This window comes from Pteropus vampyrus, unplaced genomic scaffold (genome assembly GCF_000151845.1).
Source record: "Pteropus vampyrus isolate Shadow unplaced genomic scaffold, Pvam_2.0 Scaffold36, whole genome shotgun sequence".
Lineage (NCBI taxonomy): Eukaryota > Metazoa > Chordata > Mammalia > Chiroptera > Pteropodidae > Pteropus > Pteropus vampyrus.
The window spans coordinates 2305421-2327081 of NW_011888817.1; the positions used below are offsets into that span (position 1 = coordinate 2305421).

A 21661-nucleotide genomic window follows, 5' to 3' on the forward strand; every position below is an offset into this window, starting at 1 on the left:
CCTAGCACATCATAGGCACTCAGTAAATACTGTTATTATCTTCATCATCATCATCATTACCACAAGTTATACAGTGACAGATACCTTGGTACGTAGATTTATTTATTTATTTATTTTTTGCCTTCAGATCATTTCTTAAGGTTAGATTCCCAGCAGTACACTTACTGTTCCAAAGGAGAATACATTTTAAAATAACTGCAAAGCTAAGGGAAACGCCTGATGGTGTTGATTTTTTCTTTCTTTCAAATAAATACGACCTCTTAAAAGAGAGTACCTTGCAGATTGGCTCAAAGGGCATATAAACAGAAGAACAGTGGGTCACCTTCACTGCCACAGTCTTGACTCATGACTCATGCCTGCCTGCATTTTGGACCACCACATGGTTCCTTTACCTCAGGCTTGATGACTAACACCCCTTGAATCTGTACATCTGAATCTCTTACAAGTGCAGCCTTCTAATTACTCTCCCGTTGAGTAATCGCTAGCTTCTACCACCGGACGCTAACTTTGAAAGGCTTAGTGGTTTTGTGACCCTGAAGCACCGAGCAATTAAGTGTCGACCGAAAGAGATCATACTCATGTGTATGAGGCCCCAAGCCAGGAGCTGAACGTACTCTCCAGCGGAGACAGAGCTCTTGGCTGATCTCTCTTCCTCTCTCACTTGTAACTCCCCTGGTCTTCTGTAGGAGAAGCCCTTAAGGAGGTTTCGTTCCAGTGAACATTATTGTTTTTGCCATTATCCTTACAGTCCAAGCAAGCCCTGAGAATTATGGGACTGAGCTATTGAGACGGTATCACGAAAACCTCTCTGAGATTTTCACAGACAACCAGATGTTACTGAAAATGATCCCAAATATGAAGAGGTTAGCCCCTGGAGAAAGAGAGGTAAGAGGGAGAAAAAAAGGGAGGGAGAGGGTCAAATGAGGTAGTAGGAAAAATGATGTGTGTATATATATAAATATATATATTTTATATAAATATATACATACAGCCATGTTGAGAACTGCTAAGGGATTAGTAGAAAAAAAAGAAGATGATTCAGTTTTTATGGCAAGTAGGATAGTTGTAATTTCTGCATTAATAAGGAAAGGCATTCAAAAGAAGGAGTATAGAACTTTGTTGTATATAGAAATCTCTCAGGTTGAGAGAGGTGTAGGATGTTGAAAAACTCCTCTGCAGAAATACGTTCCCTGTAACCCAGTACTCAGACTTACAGCTCTGTGCAGGCGGCTAGAAAGTCCCTTATGTGTTTGTGCTGCATCTTGAAGGTCATGGAGAAGCTTGTGAAACGTGACTCTGGTTCGGGTGGTTTCAGTTCTTTGCTGTCAGCAGTTTTAGAAAAGCAGACTCTCTCTGCAACCGCCATTTGGCAACTGCTGCTGGTGGCTCAGGAGACAAAGAACTGCCCGTTGAACCTGCTCTTGGAGGAAATACGAAGGGAGCCTGGTGCCGACGCTTTCTTCCAGGCAGGTAGGTGACCCGGCCTCTGTCATAGCTTTGCTCCCACTAGAGATTATTGTCAGGCTTCCCAGAAAACAGAAAGAACTCTCTGATGGTAGTCTTCCACAACCCTACCATTGCAAGTAAGGACTGGCAATTTTGTTCAAGAGGATAAACCTTTTTAAATAAAATATGTAGTAAGTATTCTAAGCTTATACCAGTAATTATACTCTGGATGCAGTGCTTTTTGCCATTTTCCTCAATCCCAACGCCAGGTAGGAGATAGGTGAAGTATATTCTCATTATGAAGAGTCAAGTTGAGAAAAGGTGAAGGGAAAAAATGGTGCTCGTCGTTTTACTACTGAATTTTCAATCTCCCTTTCTTTCAGTGACTGCCCCAGAAAGTGCTGCCTTAGAAACCATGCTGAGGCATCACAAATTGATCCTAGAGGCCATCCAACACAGGCTTGAAGTCAAGGGCTTTACCTCAGAGGAAGAGCACCTAACAGAGACTGTGAAAGAGGTATGGTGGGAATAAAAAAAAAAACAACACTTTATTTTAGAGAGTTTGACAAAGTTGGTGCCTGGAACTGCCTCAGTCCTAAGGGAAGAACCAACTCCTGCTGTGTGCTGAGCCCTCTGCAGTTCACAATACTTTTGCTCTTTTAATCTTCCCAAGGCTAAGTGGCAGATGATGTCTTCCACATTTTACAGCTAAGGGAACTGAGGCTCCAAAGGGTCTAGGATGCTCCAACTGGTCAGAGATGAAGCCAGTATTTGAACGCAAGTTCATGCGACTCACACCTAGATTTATTCCACTTGTCTAAAACCTTGGTAAACTCAAAAGGAGCCATGATACTGTTCTCTAACATGTTTTAAGAAGCAATTACTTATAGAGGAAGGAAAGAAAAATGGTCTTATTACATGCTCCATTCTGGCTTTTAGAAAGAGCCAAGATAAACATAGAACAAAGCTTTTGCCCATATGGGGTAGCAAATAGTGCCAACTCATTTTCTGTAAGGCTTCTCACAGTGTGGCCAGCATCCCAGAAAAACCAGGTGGAGACTGGGAGAGAATTAATGGATGTCCAGTCCAGGAGCATGTGCAGCTTGAGTAGGAAAGAATTATAAAGGAACATAAAATTAAACTACAGATTCACCTTTAGTGCCTTTTGATCCAAGGAGGTGTGGAAGATGTGCAGAGGGCTGGTTTCTAACTGTTCACACAGGTGAAAGCCCCACCTTAGTCTGACTCTCAGATGGGAAGAAGATGGCACTCATTTCTGTGGGCTTCAGAGGAAGGATTCATCTGCTAGACTCTCTCCAGCATGCCACATACTTCAGAGATGGGGCTTCTGCAATTGATCGGTTTTAGCCTCATTAATTAGTCTCATGCCTGCCTCCAGGGACATCAGGTTTATTTAGATAGACTTGAAAAGAGCAGAAATAAAATGTCTTCCAAAATGAAAATTCCATTTGGCCATCTGTGGATGGTTTAGCTTTATTTTCTCAGTGTTCTGACTCTTTCTGCTGATAGCTTTAACATTCTAAAAGAGGACGGCTTTGAAATAATATTCTTGGCCTCTTTAAAGCCCCTATTTGAACCTTCTTTAAAAAGCTGAGTTTCTTTATGAAAGAAAATGGTGTTTAAAGGGTACATCTAAGTATCAAAAATGTGAAGCCGGTGATCATGCAGAATTACTTCCAGACATTGAGACAATTATATATTATGAAAAATTATTTTGATCTTCAAGACAAAAACATCAACAACCAAATCCTACAGTTTTCCAAGCTTTTAATATTAAGATGTAGAAAAGTTCTTTGGTTTCTGAGAAGATATTTCTCATAAAAAATGCTTAATGCTTCCTTGCACATTCATCTTCACATGTGCCTCCTTTTTCTTTATTCTGTTACTTTCCCTGTTCTTTGGGAAAGAGGGCTCTCCACTACATTTATCACAAGAAATGTAAACTTGTTATGGATATGGAGCAATGCCTTCCTGAAGTTAGCTTTTTTTAAAAATTGTGAACCATATAGAAAATCTGATATTAACCACAAACCTTTCTCTCTTGGTGTTCATTTAGATTTTGAGCATTTCCTGTGAAACAGCCAGCCCTCAAGTACTCCTGAGAGCAATGCTGAGCAGAGCCAAGGAAAAAGCCATCTCGGCTGTGGAGATATGTCACCTCCTGTGCGGCATCCACAGATCTTTCCCAGGCCTGCAGCCTGTCATGCAAGAGCTAGCATTCGCTGGTGAGAAAAGGGATGAGGTGGGGGCCTCTCGGGCCCCCAGGTGGTTTCCTTGTTGGAGAGAAGAGGCAGCAGGTCATTTGAGTTAATTTATTGCTACCTTATTTATTTTATATGCTTTCAGTACTTAGAATAGTCACAAACATAGACATAAAATGATGCTCTTTATGTAAATCAGAAAGTAAAGATGGTAGTGATAATGCTTCAGAATTTTATGAGGGTCTCAAGTAGTCTACATTCTCCTCTTAAGAAGAAAAGTTAGAAAGCAAAGTAGACACAGAGAGAATTCCCAGAGCCATGAGATTTCTCTCCTCTGCAGGTTTTCTTACTCAGGAAAATGGAGAGAAGGAAAGATGGAAGGTAAGTAATAAATTTCACCTTGAAGCCAACAACAAAGCAGATGAAAAGGCAGCTGAGCCCGCTGAGGAAGACTGCCAGTCTGGAAAACAGAAAGATCAAGGAGAGCCTAGTTCCTTGCCAGAACAACAAGAGAAGGATGCTTCTGCCTCCCCAGACTCTGCCAAGAAGAGCTTCATCTGTAAGGCCTGTGACAAAAGCTTCCATTTCTACTGCCGCCTAAAGGTGCACATGAAGCGCTGCCGGGTGGCCAGGAGCAAACAGGTGCAGTGTAAGGAGTGTAACGAGACCAAGGATTCTAAGAAAGAGCTGGAGAAACATCAGCTGGAGGCCCATGGTGCAGGTGGAGAGCCTGAGGTCCCCAAGAAGAAGAAAAAGAGGCTTCCAGTGACATGTGATCTCTGTGGAAGAGAATTTGCTCATGCCTCAGGTACTTTCAAGAAGGCAAAGTAGTCGAGGATAATTCTGGATATTGTAATTTGGATTCCAGGCCTGGCCTCTAGTTTTTTGCAGTAAGAGCCGTGGATGGTTTAGAAATTAGAGCCATTTCCTACAGAGGCAGGGTAATGTTTGGAGAAGAGCATGAGCTTTGGGATCAGCTCTTTGAACTTTAATTTCTCATCTGTTAACCATCTACTTTTTCAGATTATAGAGATTTAAGATAATAGAGCTGAACACCTCGTACAGTGCCTACAGTAGAGTTAGTACTCAGTGAATCGTGGCCGTTAGCATTCATAACGATAACCAGCTCCTTAATAACTGACTCTTAGGCCTCCATGCATCATCTGTTTCTTGATAATGAACAAGAGTATGGAGGCCATGGGATGCAGAGTCAGAATTATTTTCTCTTGCCCCAGATGTTGGATAACCCTAACGAAACATAAAAGTTGAGTTTTGTTTTACCCTTTTGGGGTGACTAGGTCCTATTTAAGAGAGAGAGAGAATGGATGGGAAAGGTAAACCCCAGATACTTCATACCTAATTAAACCATGAGTGGGACCGAGGAGACTTTTGGGGCAGATGGGCAGCATGGGTATGAGATGAGCAGCTATGTGAAGTCAGAGCGAGCATAGCCCAGCGTCCTGTGGTTCATACTGTGCTTCCTCTTGAGGCCTGGACTGAGACAGTGCTATGTGATGTATCCTCATGCTGGCTCCATGACACTGATTACGAGTATCTCTCTGGTCCCTGGCATGGCTTCCCTAGGCATGCAGTACCACAAACTGACTGAGCACTTTGACGAGAAGCCTTTCTCCTGTGAAGAGTGTGGGGCAAAGTTTGCAGCCAATTCTACCCTGAAGAACCACCTTCGCCTTCACACTGGGGACCGCCCGTTCATGTGCAAGCACTGCCTCATGACCTTCACCCAGGCCTCCGCCCTGGCTTACCACACCAAGAAGAAGCACTCAGAAGGTAAGGCATGGGGAATTTCTTCATTTCTCCTGCAGACTTTAACCGCATGAGCTGCCTAAAACCCCACTTGGAATCAGTCATGGTATATGTATCTCAAGAGGATTAAAAACAAAACAGAATGTAATAAGGTCTCTAGGCACACAGATGACTAGCAATACGCTTGTGCACAGGCATGTAAAATGCTATGGTGAGAATTTCTGAAGAGAGACTTGAGTAACATAGTGTTACGACCTTATAGTTATAGAATTTACATAAAGCCAGGAATTCCTTGGACTTTGAGGTGGAGTTTAAGCATGAGAAGCACCTTGGTTGAGCACCTGCTGTGGATTGGGCAGTGGCAGGTGCCGAGAGACTAAGCTGGAATTCCCGTGTTCACAGCGCTGATGGTCTCGAGTGTCTGGTGTAGACACAGTGACAGTGTGGCATCATCAGTGGTGTAATGTGGAATAAGACCAGGGAGTTGGGAAGAATGAAGTAGGGGTTTCTAGTCCGGGGAGGGAAGGAGCCTTGTCAGGGAAAACTGCTCCGAGGATTCTGTGTATAGTTTGGAGCATTTATGTGTAGGTAATAATGCCATCATCACCTCACCTGGATGTTTTTGTTGCCTCCTAACTGGCTTCCTTCCCTCACCCTTTCTCTGAACAGTGTTCTCAATACACAGACTCAAGTGATCCTTTTGAAACTAAACTATAGTCTACGGCAATGCCACCCTGAACAAGCCCAATCCCGTCTGATCTTGGAAGCTAAGCAGGGTTGGGCCTGGTTAGTACTTGGATGGGAGACCACCTAGGAAGAACAGGTGCTATAGGCATAAAAAAGTAAAAAAATAAGGGATTGTAAGCTGACAAGGTCCTTGCAACCTGTGAGGTCAATCAAGGGTTGTCTCGCCAAAAAAAGAAAAAGAAACTATATCCTGTCGCTTCTCTGCTCAAAACCCTACAAAGGCTTGTCACCTGTAAAACTGAAGGCCTTAGCAGACCCTCGTGATCAAGTTCCTCGTGATTGAGTCCCCTGATGGTCTCTGACCATCTCTGACTTCCCGCCCCTCAGCCGCTCTGCTCTACCCACTGCAGCCTCCTGGCGAGGCCTCAGACTTGCAGTTCCCTGCCACGGGACCCGTGTCCTCGCCCTCCCCTCTGCTCGGAATGCTTTCCCTTCAGACCCCTCCGTGCTTCACTTCCTCACCTCTTGAAGTGTGCTCACACTCCCTCTCCTGCACGAGTCCTCTCCTGACCACCCTGTATAAAATCTCAGCCACCCAGTCCCAGTCCCCTGCCTCAGTTTCCTCCATAGTGGTTATCATGATATATTATCTACCTATTATTTGGTAGTCCCCCGCCCCCCATTGGAATGCAAGCTTCATGAGAGTAGAGCTGTTTGTCTTTTTTTTTTTCCATCTGTGGAACTCAGAAGAGTACTTAGCAATAGTAGGCCTTCAGTAAACATTACTGATTAAATGAGTTTCTCAAGCCCTATCCTAGGCACTGAGGATAGTGTAACTATACACGCCCTGCTCTCATGGAGCTTAGTCCCAACGGGTACAATAGACCCTAAAATAATGAATGTGGAATATAAACTCAGATTGTGCTCTTGCTATAAAGAAAACTAAAGCAGGGTAACCAGCAAGAGAATGACAGGGTTGGGGGTGGGGCACTATTTTATATCAGAGAAGGTCTCTGAGAGATGAGATTTGAGTAGAAACCTGAAGAAGTGGGAGATGGGACCAGAGGAAGCTCTAAGAGGAAAGCACCCTAAGTGCAGGATGAACCTGAGCTGTTTGAGAGACCAGAAAAAAATAAAAGAGGCCAAAGCAGGATAAATGAGGGAAGGGTTTTGAGAGATGAAGTCACAGAGGACACCAAAGGCCACATCTTGCAGAGTCTTATAAGCCAAAGTGGGACTTCGATTGTTACGTGAACTGTGCTAGTTTCTATGGCTGCTGTAAAAAATTACCATAAATAGTAGCTTAAAACAACACAATATATTATCTTAGTGCTTTGGAAGTTAAAAGTCCAAAATGGGTCTTACGAGGCGAAAACCAGTTTTGGCAGTGTGTGCGCCTTCTGGAGGCTCATCCCTTGCCTTTCCCAACTCGTAGAGGTTGCCCGTGCTCCTTGGCCCACAGCGGCTCCACTCCTGCCTCTGCATCTGTCATCACGCCTCCTCTTTTGACTCTTCTTTCTCATCTCAGCATCCTTAGCTTAATCTCATCTACAAAGTCCCTTTGCCACGTAAGATAACAATATTCACACGTTTCAGGGGATGTGATATGGACATCTTTGGGGCCATTATTCTGGCTACCACAGGAAGCTATAGGAAAGATTTGAGCCAAGGAGTGATAGGATCTGATTTACATTTTTTAAAGTTAATTCTGTCCACTCCGGACAATGGATTATAGGTAATAAGGCAAGACTATAGTGTAAACAGAGAGACAGGAGGCATTGCAAGTAGTCTAGTGTAGAGGTTGACAGAACTGTCAACTAGAGTTGTGCTGGGCGGGGTGTGAAAAATGGTTATGTTCGGGTCTATATTGTTGAAAGTGGAAGTAACAGGACTGCTGATGGGTTCTGGATGAGGGATGTGAGGGAGGAGAGAATTAAGGATGGCTGTGGAGTTTTTGGCGTGAGCAACTGGGTGAACGATGCTGCCCGAAGTGGGGAAAATTGGAGCAAGAGGATAGGTAGAGAATCTGGAGCTCTGTTTTGGATATGATAAATTTAAGATGCCTATTGGACCTCCAGGTAGAGAAGGAGAGTAATAGGCAGTTGGATATAGAAGTCTGGAGTTCTGGGGAAAGCTGGGAGCTGGAGACATAAATGTGGGTACTTGTAGTGTGCAGATGGGATACAAGGCTCTGAGATAAGATCATCTAGAAAGCGAAGATTCAGAAGAGGGCCAGGGACTAAGTCTGGGGCTTCTCGATAACATTAACTCTTGACTTAAGAAGCCCTTTTTTTCTAACAGAATCTTATTTCAAAGCCAAATATGTAAAAACGAAAATGAGGTTGACTGCCGTAGTTTAAGTAGGCCGTAGGACGTGGGAGGTCTGGGCCCTCGCCTCACTGATTTCCCTGCTTTTCTTTTGGTCCATAAGGGAGCTTGGAGGTACAGTTGGTGTAGCGTTTTTTACAAGTGCCAGTTTCCCAGACTTGCCCTTTACCATATTTTCTAGCAGTCTCTGTCAGTCTGGTCATTATATTCTCATCATGTGAATGAGAAAATAGAGAAGCCAAGTGGTTCGTAATAACTGTAGAGAGTCACTGGGGGAAGGCTTTCGTTTTTCTCTAATCCATGTCTCTCGCCTTTATGTGCAGTTGCAGTTCTGCACTGAATGAGTATGTTTCCAGGGCTCCAGACTGGGGTGTTTCTGGGCACAAGGGTATCTCTGTTTCCTGGGAGTGGAATGAGCTCTTCCATTCTTGTGGTGTCCTGGTTAACAGATGGGTAATCTTGCGTGATAAGAACTCTGTCCTTATTGCTCAGGGTAGGGAGACCACACTGACACCCTGTCTGTTTAATCAGCTGTGTTTGTGAGGTATCGTCTGATAGGATGGCTCACATCTCTCACTCAGTGTATTACAAATTGCCTGATGTTTTACTGTTATGTTGCAAATTGTATTTCCAGGCCTTAGAGTGTGATTTTCTTTAGGAGTGCCATAAATGTTTAGTGCTGGCTCTAATAAACTCATGTATATTTCCAGGAAAAATGTATGCATGCCAGTACTGTGATGCTGTGTTTGCCCAGTCCATCGAGCTGTCCCGCCATGTGAGGACCCATACCGGGGACAAGCCATATGTCTGCAGGGACTGTGGCAAGGGCTTCCGACAAGCCAATGGCCTCTCCATCCACCTGCACACCTTTCACAGTATGTACTGAGGTTTTGGATGTCGGGCACTCAGCACCAGGCCTGGCCCTGAGAAGACTTGTAACAATCACAACCAAATTGTCACTTCACCAGAGCTGGGCCCCATTCACCGCCTTCCCCTCACGGTTCTGCTAAACCTAAAGTCCCTCATTTCTATTTCAAGAGAAATCCCATTTCAACATGTCATTGTACGATGCCTGTTTCTCTGTCCAGACTACTATTTTGTCTTCCTCTTTAGCTCACCTGGCCCTGTTTGGCTGACAGAGGCAAATTATGTTTGAAGGAAAGAGCCTCTGTAACAGACAGGCTCGCTGAGCTCCAGAATATTCTCATTAGTCTATTGAGCTTCTGTTTTCTACTCGTGCCCTCCTTCCCCGCTCTATCTTATGGTCATACCCGCCTTCTCCCAGAGGAGCCACCTGGACACTCTCTGAGTTAATCCATCGTAAGTGGTCCCTGGTCACGCTCCCTTAAAAGCCTTCTGCCAAGATTCTCTTACAAATGTCATTGTATTCACTCAGTTAATGGGGTCTGCCCCCATCTTTCTCCCCTTCTACTAGAACTGATACAGACAAAAATACACTTCTACTGAACACACACGCACAGGAAGGAAGAGGAACTTCGTGATTCCCCAGGACATCATCAGGAGCTGGCCATGTGACACTTGGCTGGCCACCTCACATTTTCAGCAGCTGCTGTTGCTGCAGCAGGAGTGTAATCAGCACAGCACAGCAGGGGGTTAAGAGCTTGGACTCTGAAATCACACAGGCCCGGATTTGCGTCTTGACCTTGCCATTTACTTCCTTGAGACCTTAAACAAATTCCTTTACCTACCCTAAGCCTCTTAGGCCTCTTCTGTAAACTTAAAGGAAATAATCACGCCAGCACCTTGGATCGTTGTGAACATGAAGTGAGCTATCACATGTAAAGCATGAAGCTCCATATCTGACACACAAAAAAATGCTCAATAAATGCCAGAAAGTGTGACAAGAACAACCCCTTCGGGTGTCATTTTCCAGCATCAAACCCTGTCTTTCTTGCATGCCATGCACCATGCACACCCTTCTTCCTTCCTCCTCTCCCCACGCCTGTTCCCCATACACCAGTTTCTACGTTTTGGCAAAGGCAGTGCCTGCGCTTCATGTCAGCGCATTCAAATTTCCCACCAGCCAGCTGGCAAAGGACTTTGCCAGTGCTCCTGTGTGCCTAGCACATGGCTGGACACTGGGCAATGCAGAAAGAATATAAAGTGCCACCCTCTCCACCCTGCAAGGAGTTTACAAGATTGTCCAAAAAACTTCCGTTGCAGTAGACTTCCGGATGAGTGAGATCGGCTTGGATCCAGTGCCACCATTTTGATATCCTCTCGACTCTTTTAAATGACATTCTGCTTTAGTCTCCTTTTCCCAGTAGCTTTATATAGAAGTCAGGAATGGGAAGACATCAGTTTTCACAATGGAGAGGACCCGAAAAATTTTGCCATGACTTAGAGCAGGGGTCCCCATTCCCCAGGCCGTGGACCTGTACTGGTCCGTGGCCTGTTAGGAACCAGGCCACACAGCAGGAGGTGAACAGCTTGCAAGGGAGCAGAGCTTCATCTGTATTTGCAGCTGCTCCCTAGAGCTAACATCACCGCCTCAGCTCCACCTCAGATCATCAGGCATTAGATTCTCCTAGGAGCACCAGTCCTGGTGCCAAAAAGGTCGGGAACCACTGCCTTAGGGTATATCGTTGACAGCAGGCCCAGCATCCAGGTCCCTCTCTGACTTCCTTACCTGTTTCATAGGAGCCCATCACTGCTTATGGAGAACTACTTCAAAGTGTCTGAAAAGACAGTGTAAAAACCAAGATTTTAAGAGCTCATGTCCACAGGGAAACTAGTTAATGATATCGAGTACTGCTGCATGTCAGAATTCCTGAATTAATCTGAATCACTGCACATATAAGATTGGCTCATGGGCTGTACCTTTCTTGTGGGCAAAGGGTTTTATTATTAAAACATTTTGCTTTCTGTTGTTTTCAGAAAGACTGAAGTTCCCTGCCATAGGGATGGCAAATATATTCTTCATCAGTGCTAGTTCTTATTTTTGAGATCCCACTGAAGAATCGGCTCATCCAATTAAGCATGTAGCTCAGAGAATGGCCTTGGGAGTGAAAGCTGGGATTGTGACCTACTTCAGCCATTTCCTGCTTGTGCTGTTGGGCACGCCACCAGCCTTGATTTTCCTCATCTATAAAATAGGACTGGTAGTAGAACCTATTCATAGGACTATTGGAAGGACTAAGTGGGTTAATAAATATGAGGCACTTAGAAGGTGCCTGTTGTATGGCACTCTTTAAACATTACCTATGAAAGTATTTTTATTATTGAATCTAAAGTGGGATGCAGGGAGGCATTCCTCCTGTCATTAGTATGACTGACAACAAAAGAAGTAGTGGTACTCTGGGGAATGTGTTGGAAATCTCTATAGAGAATTGGAAAACAAAATGCCCACTGCAAGCAAGGGAAGAGCAAGAGTGATACACCCTGGAAAGTAAAATGGAATTTAACGTGTAGATGTAAAATGCGGAATTGAGGTGAACTATTTGACACTGCCGAGGTGATTAATTTAGAAGCCTCGGAGGAGTCCCACCTCCTAGGATGAAGGCAGGGGGTAGTCAGGTGATCGCTGCACTGACTTCTGGTCTTTGAAGTCTGTGACCTTATATGACCTCTAAATAGAATCTTGTATATGGAGCTGCACACAACAGCCCACACCTCACTGACTGCTGCCTGTGCTGTTTTTTTTTCCCTCCACCCCTTCCTCTCATGGATGTCCCTCATGGAACCAGACATAGAAGATCCCTATGACTGCAAGAAATGCCGGATGAGCTTCCCCACACTGCAGGATCACCGCAAGCACATCCACGAGGTGCACTCCAAGGAGTACCACCCCTGCCCCACGTGCGGGAAGATCTTCAGCGCCCCTTCCATGCTGGAGCGGCACATGGTGACCCACGTTGGAGGCAAGCCCTTCAGCTGCGGGATCTGCAACAAGGCCTACCAGGTGACCTCAGCTTCCCCTGGGAGCCCTTTCCCTGTCCCTGACCCACTCTCCCTTTGGTCTTCCTTGATTCCCATTTTGTGTCTTGCGGAGCACATCTTGTCTCCAGGATATGATGATTTGGCCAGTTCTCGTGAAGAATGCAGCTTGTAATAATTCAGATTCTCCGGGTGCCCTGGCCAGTCAGGCAGTGGGGGAGCTTAATTGGATCAGAGTTCTCACACCTCTGAACTGATGCTGCTGGCCCCCTTGGGTGCTTACCTTCCTTAGAACCTACTGACCCCATGTGTCAAAGGACATGAGAATAACAATAGGATGTGTAACACTGCCTGAAATTATCTTGTTTAGTACAATTTTTTTTATTTTTTATTTTGACTCCCAGAGAAGGGCTCTGCTTTTTTACCTTAGAATTTGAAATGTATTTAAAGTGAAACTGCATATAGAACTAAAAAAAAAAAATCACATCTGTGAGAAACTCTAAGACCACGGAGAAAAGAATGGTCTTTGCTGGCATCTGTAGATTTGGGTATAGAGGAGGAGCCAGCAGTTAATTTCAGTTCAACAAAAATTGAGAATTAACTTTGTGCCAAAACTTGTGTTGTAAGATTACTGTTACAGAACTGAGACCTGGGCTTGGTCTCTAGGAAACCATAGAATTGTCGGGAGAGTATCCCGATGCTTCTCTGAACCCAGGAAGGAGGGGGACCCTTGCTTATGGAATAGGGACAGTGTGCACCTCGGTTCCTCATGTTTCTCTGCCGCACCCCTGGGCCTCGGGGAAGCAGTGAGGTTGATACAGCTCGGTGGTGAAAAACAGATGCTCCAGTCAGTTGGAAGGTCAGGATTTGAATCCTGGTCCTACTGTTTACTAATCGTGTGACCCTGGGCATGTCATCTAACCTTTATGTCTCAGCTTCTATCTTACTGGGAAGATTCTAACTCCTCCCTCACAGGCTTGTTGTGAGGAGCGAGTTTCTCTGCTGAGCCCTGCTTGTTAGCAGCCTCTCAGGAGACACCAGGTATCTTATTCCCACAGACACTAGCCTCCCTCACATCAGCTTGTTGGAACATTCTATGACCTAACACTTACCAAATTCCTTGCAGCAATTGTCTGGTTTGTGGTACCACAATCGAACCCACCATCCTGATGTGTTTGCTGCTCAGAACCATCGATCTTCAAAGTTCTCGTCACTCCAATGCAACTCCTGTGACAAAACCTTTTCCAATACCATTGAACATAAGAAGCACATCAAAGCGGAGCACGCAGGTGAAGTTGGGATGCCGTAGACAAGGGAGGGTGAGCTGATGAGTGGTAGTGGCTTGATGACACAGCATCCTGGGTTCTATCCCCAAATCCTGATTTCCAGTGCTGGAGTGTGGTGTGCTGTGGCAATTACTTTTGTTCTGCCCCAGCACACCTGAAGGATGCCACGCTGGTCCATCCGGAACAATAGCTTGAGTGGCAGTGGTTCTGAAACTCAGAGACCTAGGGCAGTGTAAGCTCCTACCAGCCCCTGAGTGAGTCATGGGAAAGGTAGCAGTTTTGGTAGCAGATAGGCCTGGGTGCAAATTCTGATTCCAGCACTCATCAGCTGCATGACCTTGGCAAGTGACTTCTCTTTTCTGAGTCTGTTTTCTCTTCACAATGGTCATTATTAATACATACCTTGCAGATAGACTTGGGGATAATCACAATAGCCAGCAATTATGAAGCAGTTCCCGGTTTCAAGGCGCTATACTCTATACTCCACATGTGTTTGTCATTTAATTCTCACCACGACCCTGTTTGCATCCAGGTAGTCTGGATCCAGATCTGGGGTCTTTACCACTAGGTTGTACTAATATATCAATGGGGTAAGGTTCCTGGCAGTCGGTAGATGCTTTTCTGAGTGTTAGCCATCACTCCCACCCCAGCCCTGTTATTCTCCAGACTTAGCCATGTTTTTGTCCTTTCCTCATGTGGTTTGCAGATATGAAGTTCCATGAATGTGACCAGTGTAAGGAGCTCTTCCCCACACCAGCTTTGCTGCAGGTTCACATCAAGTGCCAGCATTCAGGTCAGTGCCCGCAGAGATGCTGTTGAGCTGCACTGCCCAGTGTGAATCTCCTCTCCACCACTCACAGCCCCGCAACAACCCAGGCTAAGTAACTTGTGCCTCAGTGTCCTCATCTATGAAATGGGGACAATTGCAGCTCCTACCTCATCGGGTAACTGAGAATTGAATATGCTAGTAAACAGAAAACACTTAGCACCTGGCATCAGTAAGCATCCCTAAGCATTACCCACGATTATCACTGCTGCTGCTGTATTTCATCAAGTCTAAAATGCCAGTTATAAAATACAGCCTTTAATGAACCATTAAGAAAGAAAAATTACTGCCAATTAAACTATGCTTTCTTATCACTTAGAATTTATAGGTTATTCTAAGTGCTGCTTTGGACTTAATTTGACACAGCTTTTTATGCACTCCTGTGCACATACATTAAAAGGAATACAGAAGAAATAAATATTAAGGTAAGAATCCAGCTTCTCAGAGCAGCTTTCGATTTAGATTGTCGACATGCGTGTTGTCCTACATGGTGTTGTCCTCTGCCATCAAGAGCACGGGTGATGGAGCACATAGCGAGGCCACTGGTTTTAGTCTCAAGCACCATATGAAACTAGTCCACTTTTAATTCCTGTTTGGGGAATGTCCAAACGTTCCGAACATCCACGCCTCGTCTCGTCTCTCCTAAACCTTTGGGTCTCTGTCCATTAATGGTGTGCACTGCTCCCGTCTTAGGCGTTTCCTTCCACGCCATGGACACGTTCTGCAGGCCTCGATGCTGCAGGACTCCACCAGGTGTCGGTGCTCACACGTGCACGGTCATTGACGATTATCCCCAAATGGCCGCAGCAGTCGTAAGATGTCGTTGAATCCATTTCAGAGACTTTAAAATGTACTTCTTAGAACTGATGAAAATGCAGTGTCATCAGCATCATTATCTACAGTCGAATGAATACCAGGCTTCAGCAGAGGCAGATGTAGCCTGAATCCAGTGCTCCTGAAGCCATGGCTTCAGGGAAGCCTGGGTCCCCCAGAACCTGGATCTGCCTTTAGGCCTTTGGGCCCCAATCTTCGTTGCTCCTTCCTGTTCCCACTCCCTGCTCTTGCTTCTCTCTGTCGTCCCCCCACAGCCCATCCCTTCTGTCTCTCCTCCAGGGTCACAGCCATTCAGGTGCCTGTACTGCGCGGCCACTTTCCGCTTCCCTGGAGCACTGCAGCACCACGTCACCACGGAGCACTTCAAGCAGTCGGAGAGCACCTTCCCCTGTGAGCTCTGCGGGGAGCTCTTCACCTCCCAGGCCCAGCTGGAGGGCCACTTGGAAGCCGAACACCCAAAGGTGACAGGCACTGAAACCCAAGCAGCATCTTCGCAGATGGTGCAGGTGACTTAGGGGCCACCAGACACGAGGGGGCTGTCACGGGCTTCCTAAGGCTTTTCTAAACGCAGCTGTCACTACCCCAGCCTTTTCCTCTGCAGCTCTCAGAGGGCTTGTCAGCAATGCTTTTATCAGCAGGAGGACCTGTAAGAGTCTCTCTGGACCACTTACCACGCAGAACAGGAAAGACTAGTGTCCTGGTGGCCACATGCGAGATGGTCCCTGGGTAATGGGAGCTTAGAACAAGAATTTCCAAAAGCTGAATGACCTTGGCTTCTCCTCCCAGTTCACACACTTCCCCACCTCCTGTGAGAGTTACGGGAAAGCTCAGAGAAGGGTGGACGGCCTTTTGTTGAGGACACTTTCATTTGAAACACTTGAATTGCTCCTCCAGGCTGGGCACAGGACACGTGTAGACATGTCGGGCCTCTTGCCTTTACTGGGATGGAAAGCCGGTTCTCCTGATGCTTCAAGGCTAAGCTTGTTCCAGCCTTGTGTCTCTTGTCCTCTTTACTGCTCTTCCTGTCCTCTGCAGAGAGAGTGGGCGAAGAAGGAAAAGCAGCGCCCTTCTGTTGATTGGCAGTGATTTGTGAGCGGACTGGAGAGGAACTCCAGACTGATTGTGTGTCCCCCTGTCCAGCCTCCTGGAGCAGCCCTTTATAAACCACGTTCTCCAGCCTTGTGGGGAGCAGAGGGCAAGTCAGGCGGGTGGGCTTCTGGGCGATACTCTTGCTGCCATATCAAGCAAAGTGGCTCTGCTTTGAGCTTTTTCATATATTCAGATTCTTGTTCTTTGCGGGGAAAAAGATTCCATTGCTAAAAGAAAGAAAACGTGCTTTGGAAACTACTCTCCTCGATGATTTTTGACGGAACATCACAGTTGGTCTCTTTACTCCCGGCAGCGCGGAGACGTGGCTGAGCTTGGCTTCCCCACTGCTGCCTGCGCACATCTAGTGTTCTTCTCCCTATTCCTGGCCGGTTCTCAAGAGCCAGGGTGCCTGTGCCCTCTGCGGGCTCTCTGGTTTGAAAATATCGGGGACATCAAGCTGCCCTGATATCCACAGGTCAGAAGCATCAACTTAGAGGTTCAGGCAGGAACTGGGTAGATTTACTCACTGAGATATGAAGGTCATCTTTAACGGATGATGCAGATATGACAAGTGTGTATGGCCTGTGAAGGAGAGAAGGAGGTGCCTGCCTTGCCGCCCTGGTGAGCCAAACGAGTGAGTTGACAGAAGCCACATTTCGTCTTCCTGTTCTTCCTCCTATAGCCATTAGCTCTGTGGCCATGTAGCCACCAGGGAAGTTCTTAGCCTGATCAAGGTCCAGAGATGCCATCTTTGGCAAGGGGAGGCTTCTGCTAAATCATTCCAGTTTCCATGGTTCGTGCGTGAGAATAACCACCTTCCGTAGCATTCCTTTCACATGGCACTTACCTCTGCAGTGTCGTCCTCGAGACAGGAAAACCCAGTGTGAGAAACTGCGCCAGTGCTCGCTGATGTAATCATAGAGTCCGGGCACCCTGAGACGGCATACTGAGCTAAATTACAGCAATTTAGCACACAGAGTTATTTAAATTGTTTGCCTGCCTTCTCTTTTGCATCACTGGTGTGTTAGATTTGCCTCTTCCCATTAGGCACATGTAATTGCTCTCCTCAGGTGAAAACATAAATACCATCATTACAGCATGAGATGAAAACCATGTAAATTCTGGGGAGCTAAGTGTGGACACTGCCCAGAGCAGCCTCACGGTCTTTCCCTTTCAGGTGATCCAAACCCCAGAGCCGGCAGCCTCAACGGAGCAGGTGATCACTTTGGAGGAGACACAGCTCGCTGGTTCACAGGTGTTCGTGACCTTGCCAGATTCACAGACATCTCAGACCAGCTCTGAGCTCGTGGCGGTGACCGTGGAGGATCTGCTGGATGGCACCGTGACCCTGATCTGTGGTGAGGCCAAGTGAGTGGCTGCCCATCCAGTGGAGGGGTCCTGCGTTTGCAGCAGAGAGAACGCTCCACAGCTCACCCTTTGCCATCCACCCCAGACTACCCTGAGTGGTGAGCATCTTAGTCTTGCACCAACCAAAATGGTCTCACTTGGAAAACAGACGGAAGAAGCGACATTGTTCTCACAGAACCAGCAATGTCCGTGTCGTTAACGCTGACACCACCGCCCTCCATAGCAGGCAGGCCTACTTCCCCAGAGGCCTGCTGCTGTGGCCTCCGTGACACTGGCCATCTCCAAGTAGAGAGAGCTTCAGAAAGTCTGAAAGAGCAGCGAGATGGGAGCTGGGGACCAGGGTAACTGTGTGCTGTGCCGGCAGTTCTCAGTGTGCCGAGTGGCAGAAGTGGGACCGTGACCCACAGACTGGGCCTGCAACACTGCCATTGCCTTCTGGCCATTTAAAAATGAGAGAAAAGCACCAGCGGACCATCCAGGGACCTCCAGCCTGAGCGCACTTGGCCCTCCCCTCACTTCTGTCATCCTCCCAGCAGCTTCGATCATCCAACCCCTCCACCCCCCATGGTGGCAGTAGGACAGGTAGCAGCGCAGCATTAATGCCCGAAGGCCTCCTTTCCGTGCCGAGTCCCACCTCGTCAGTACAGTCAGCCCTTCTGAAAACGAAGCCTTTGGAACGTTTCTGCTGGGAGTGTTCAGTGTGGCCATCTCGCTAAAAAGACACTCTCTGCCTTTCCATGATACTCCTCAACGGTGTTCCATACCTGAGGCCAGTTCCTGCAGGCTTCCCATATTATCCTCATCCTCTTCCCCTCATCAAAGCCCACAACTTCTACCTGACCAGGAGGCCTTGCCCCCTCCCTCGGAGCATATAATAAAGCTGGGGAACCCGCGCCAGATGGAGTAGTGCTCTGACTGCCCCTGGCTCTGTCTCCTGCCACCGTCGTCCAGGCCAGTGCGTGGCCTGCTGTCTGAGCTCTTGCAGACTGCCACCGCTACTGCAGGTCAGTGATCCTTTGGAGTCTGAATTTCACAAAGCTTTTTTATCTTCAATTCCTAACATATAATCTGATAATTAATGGTTTGTGGAATCCATTATGAAGTGCAATTAGATGGATGTAGGTTCCTGCCGTTTGAAGGGAATGACTAGCATTTATCTTCCTTTCCTTGAAGCCTGGTAAGTGCAGCGTTTACATGCTGGCAGGGCTTCCTGCCACATTGCGTGGCTTCACCCCCTGCGGAAGGTAGTGTCCAGTTTGATCACTGGTTCTCACGCTGTATAGGCAGGCAGAAGACTAGCTCACCCCTTTTCTCCAAGTACGTCCCCAGGTACAGGCAGGATTGGGGGGTCGATTTTGGTCATGGTCTGGACTTTTATTGCCACACACTGCTACAAGGGCAGAAGGTGGGTCCTTAGTACTGGCTGGTATGCTTGCTGGCTGGCCCTCCAGCTCTGTGTAATCAGCGAGTTCCAGCTTGAGCCAGCTTACCCAGGTGGCCACTCCTTCTTCCAGTGTGTCCTCATTTTGATATGCAAATCACTTGAGCTTGTCAGCTCAGGGATCTTTGTTCTGAAGTAAATGAAGTTTTCAAAGGCATGTCAGCCTCAGAAGCCAAAAACTGACCAGAAGATGGTGCTCAAACCTTTAAGACTTCGCCTCCACACGAAGCCCTCACTTCTTGTGCCAAGGCTGCCTCTCTGTCTTAAGGCTTTTCAGTCCTGAGAGCTGTCAGACCAGGAGAGCTCTTGATCTGCAAGTGGTGAACTGGAGCTGGATCTCCCCCGACAGTAGATGAAACCTGCCGAAAGAGAGTGGAGTGGCCTGTGCTCACAGGGCCTTGAGGCCAAGCCCAGCAGATGAGAATGTAGCTCCTCAAGAGCCATGGCTGTGGCTGGAAACTGCAGTGTCATCAAAACTTCTAACAGCCAAAACACAAAATAAATAAAAAATTAACTGTCGAGGGCCCATAGGGGAAAGTGATTTTTCTTTTTAAAGTCTTCTGAATAAAGAAAGCTCTAAGTTTTAAATCCAAGTTTCAGATCCTTTCAAGTACTAAGAAACCCTCTCTCAGGTTTCTGACGGACCCAGATTGTGACATGACACGCGTTTTCTTCAGACTCACCAGTCTAGCAGCTCTGCTGTGCTGAGAGCAAACGGAAGTCGAACTTGCTGCTGGATAGACTCTTGCCCATGGCCCACTCGTCATAGGGCGTGAACCCTGTGCTCATTCCAGTCAGGAATGAGGGAAGGTCCATCTTGAATTTAGTCTTTCCTCTGAGTGGACCTTTGAAATTTGCTACATTGGCGATGATCTTACAGTGTTACTCTCTAGAGACTCCCAAGTGTGGATTTTATTGTAGGAAGATTTTTTTCTAGCTCTACTTGGCCATTTTTTTCTTTTCTCCCACTTCTGCCCAAGAGACCCTCTGAATTGCTGCCACAGAAGATATTGTCATCATGGCCTCCTGAGTCCGCATCACTTGCTTCAGTATGGCAGTGGTGTTCTCTTAGCTTCGTTGCCATGGCGGCTGTCCTGTAGCCTCTAGGCTGAACCCTAGGGCACTACGGTGATATAGAGGAGTCTCTGGGCTTCTCAGAATACTTAACTCTGTTCAGTGAGACCCCAAACCTCAGCTCCCAGAGCTCATGAAACAGCTGGTGAGGTGGGAATGGCAGGCAGATTCCACGCTGGAGTCTAGTTCTTTGTGAGTGATGGCAGTCACGTATGGAACAGGACTCGCCCTTCCCAGGTAAGTAAGAGAGCAAATAGATGATTGACGAGCAAGCATTGCCATAGGAGGATGGGACTGTCCGAGTACATGAGCAGAACCTGGGACCAGCAGGGCAGCACAGGGCCAGAGACGAAGGTCTCGTTTGTTTTATAAAGCCCATCTCTTCTCTCTCAGAAGCTTTATGTTTGGAAAACTTCTAGCCCAGCGCATACTGCAGTCTGCAGTATGGATTCTGGGTTCCCCTGGCGATTCCAGTCTCTGACTCGCCCCTCCCAGTGACCACAGAACACAAATCACCCTCATCCCCCAGGGAAGAGCTCTGGTAGGCTGGAGGCTGAAATGAGATCGAGTCCAACTGGGATGAATGGGGCGAATGTCTCCTAATGGTCCAAATCAGGAGATGAGGTGGGCCCTAAGACTTTCTCCTTCACCCCAGGTGATGTTGCTGATGACTTATTAATGAGGTAGGAGGGATGTGCCTTTAAATCTCACGTGCCTAAGGTCTATGAATTGACTAAGGGATGGAAGAAGCTGCTCACCTTACGTCGAATGGTTCTTACAAGCAATATTTCTTTTAAATTGGGGCTATAAAGTTGGGCAGTGATAGGAAAAATGCTGGCATGTTTTAATCAGTCCTCCCAAAGGAAGAATTCAGCGGCCCAGCCCTACTCAGCTTCTCCCAGGTATTCCAGGGACACTCAGGAGGGAGAGAGAAAATGGGAGTAAGAGGAAGACTTGGGGTTGAAGGGAATGTGAAGGCAAATTGGTAATTGTTGCCATGGAAAACACTGGGGCTGGTAGGACTTGGGCCAGAAGCTCAGGAAACTCACCTATGACTCGACTTGTAACGAAGAGAAGCTGTCTGTGCTTTGGGGATTATGTTGCTGAGAAAAAAGTATCCCCTGGGCTAACCGAATTTAGATCTCTTCCAAATCACAGAAATGGTTATCGTTTCCCTTGCCTGGGCCAGCCTCGCCTGCTACCGCCTGTGGTCAGGACAACTAGCCAGCACACGATGCTGTATAAATTGGATTACAAAACATTATTTGTGTCCACCTTGCACTATTCTATATAAATAAAATATGTACTTTGAAAAAAAATGATTTTGTGTGAGTTTCAAATGGACTGTGATGATACAGACCTGTTTTCTTTTTGGCTCTGGGCAGCTGTTGAACAG

General features: G+C 46.8%; 1 protein-coding gene and 1 non-coding gene across 4 annotated transcripts in view; both read left to right on the forward strand.

Moving 5' to 3' along the window:
* The window catches only part of ZBTB40 (zinc finger and BTB domain containing 40), a 66483-nt gene extending 45600 nt beyond the window's left edge, over positions 1-20883 (forward strand). For 2 of the 3 annotated variants that reach the window (XM_011357541.2, XM_023529399.1), the window contains exons 7-18: positions 749-885; positions 1269-1470; positions 1830-1963; positions 3524-3692; positions 4009-4476; positions 5253-5459; positions 9161-9325; positions 12158-12372; positions 13474-13636; positions 14340-14426; positions 15573-15799; positions 17560-20883. In XM_011357541.2, coding sequence (XP_011355843.1) covers positions 749-885; positions 1269-1470; positions 1830-1963; positions 3524-3692; positions 4009-4476; positions 5253-5459; positions 9161-9325; positions 12158-12372; positions 13474-13636; positions 14340-14426; positions 15573-15799; positions 17560-17754 — 2369 coding nt within the window. In that variant the 3' untranslated portion in view covers positions 17755-20883. The remainder of the gene's footprint in view (positions 1-748; positions 886-1268; positions 1471-1829; positions 1964-3523; positions 3693-4008; positions 4477-5252; positions 5460-9160; positions 9326-12157; positions 12373-13473; positions 13637-14339; positions 14427-15572; positions 15800-17559) is intronic. The other variant, XM_011357543.2, reaches the window with a different exon arrangement.
* Positions 6152-6270, forward strand: LOC111738282. The gene has a single exon (XR_002779793.1). It is a non-coding gene; the product is annotated as a 5S ribosomal RNA (ribosomal RNA).
* Positions 20884-21661: the final 778 nt, after the last annotated feature.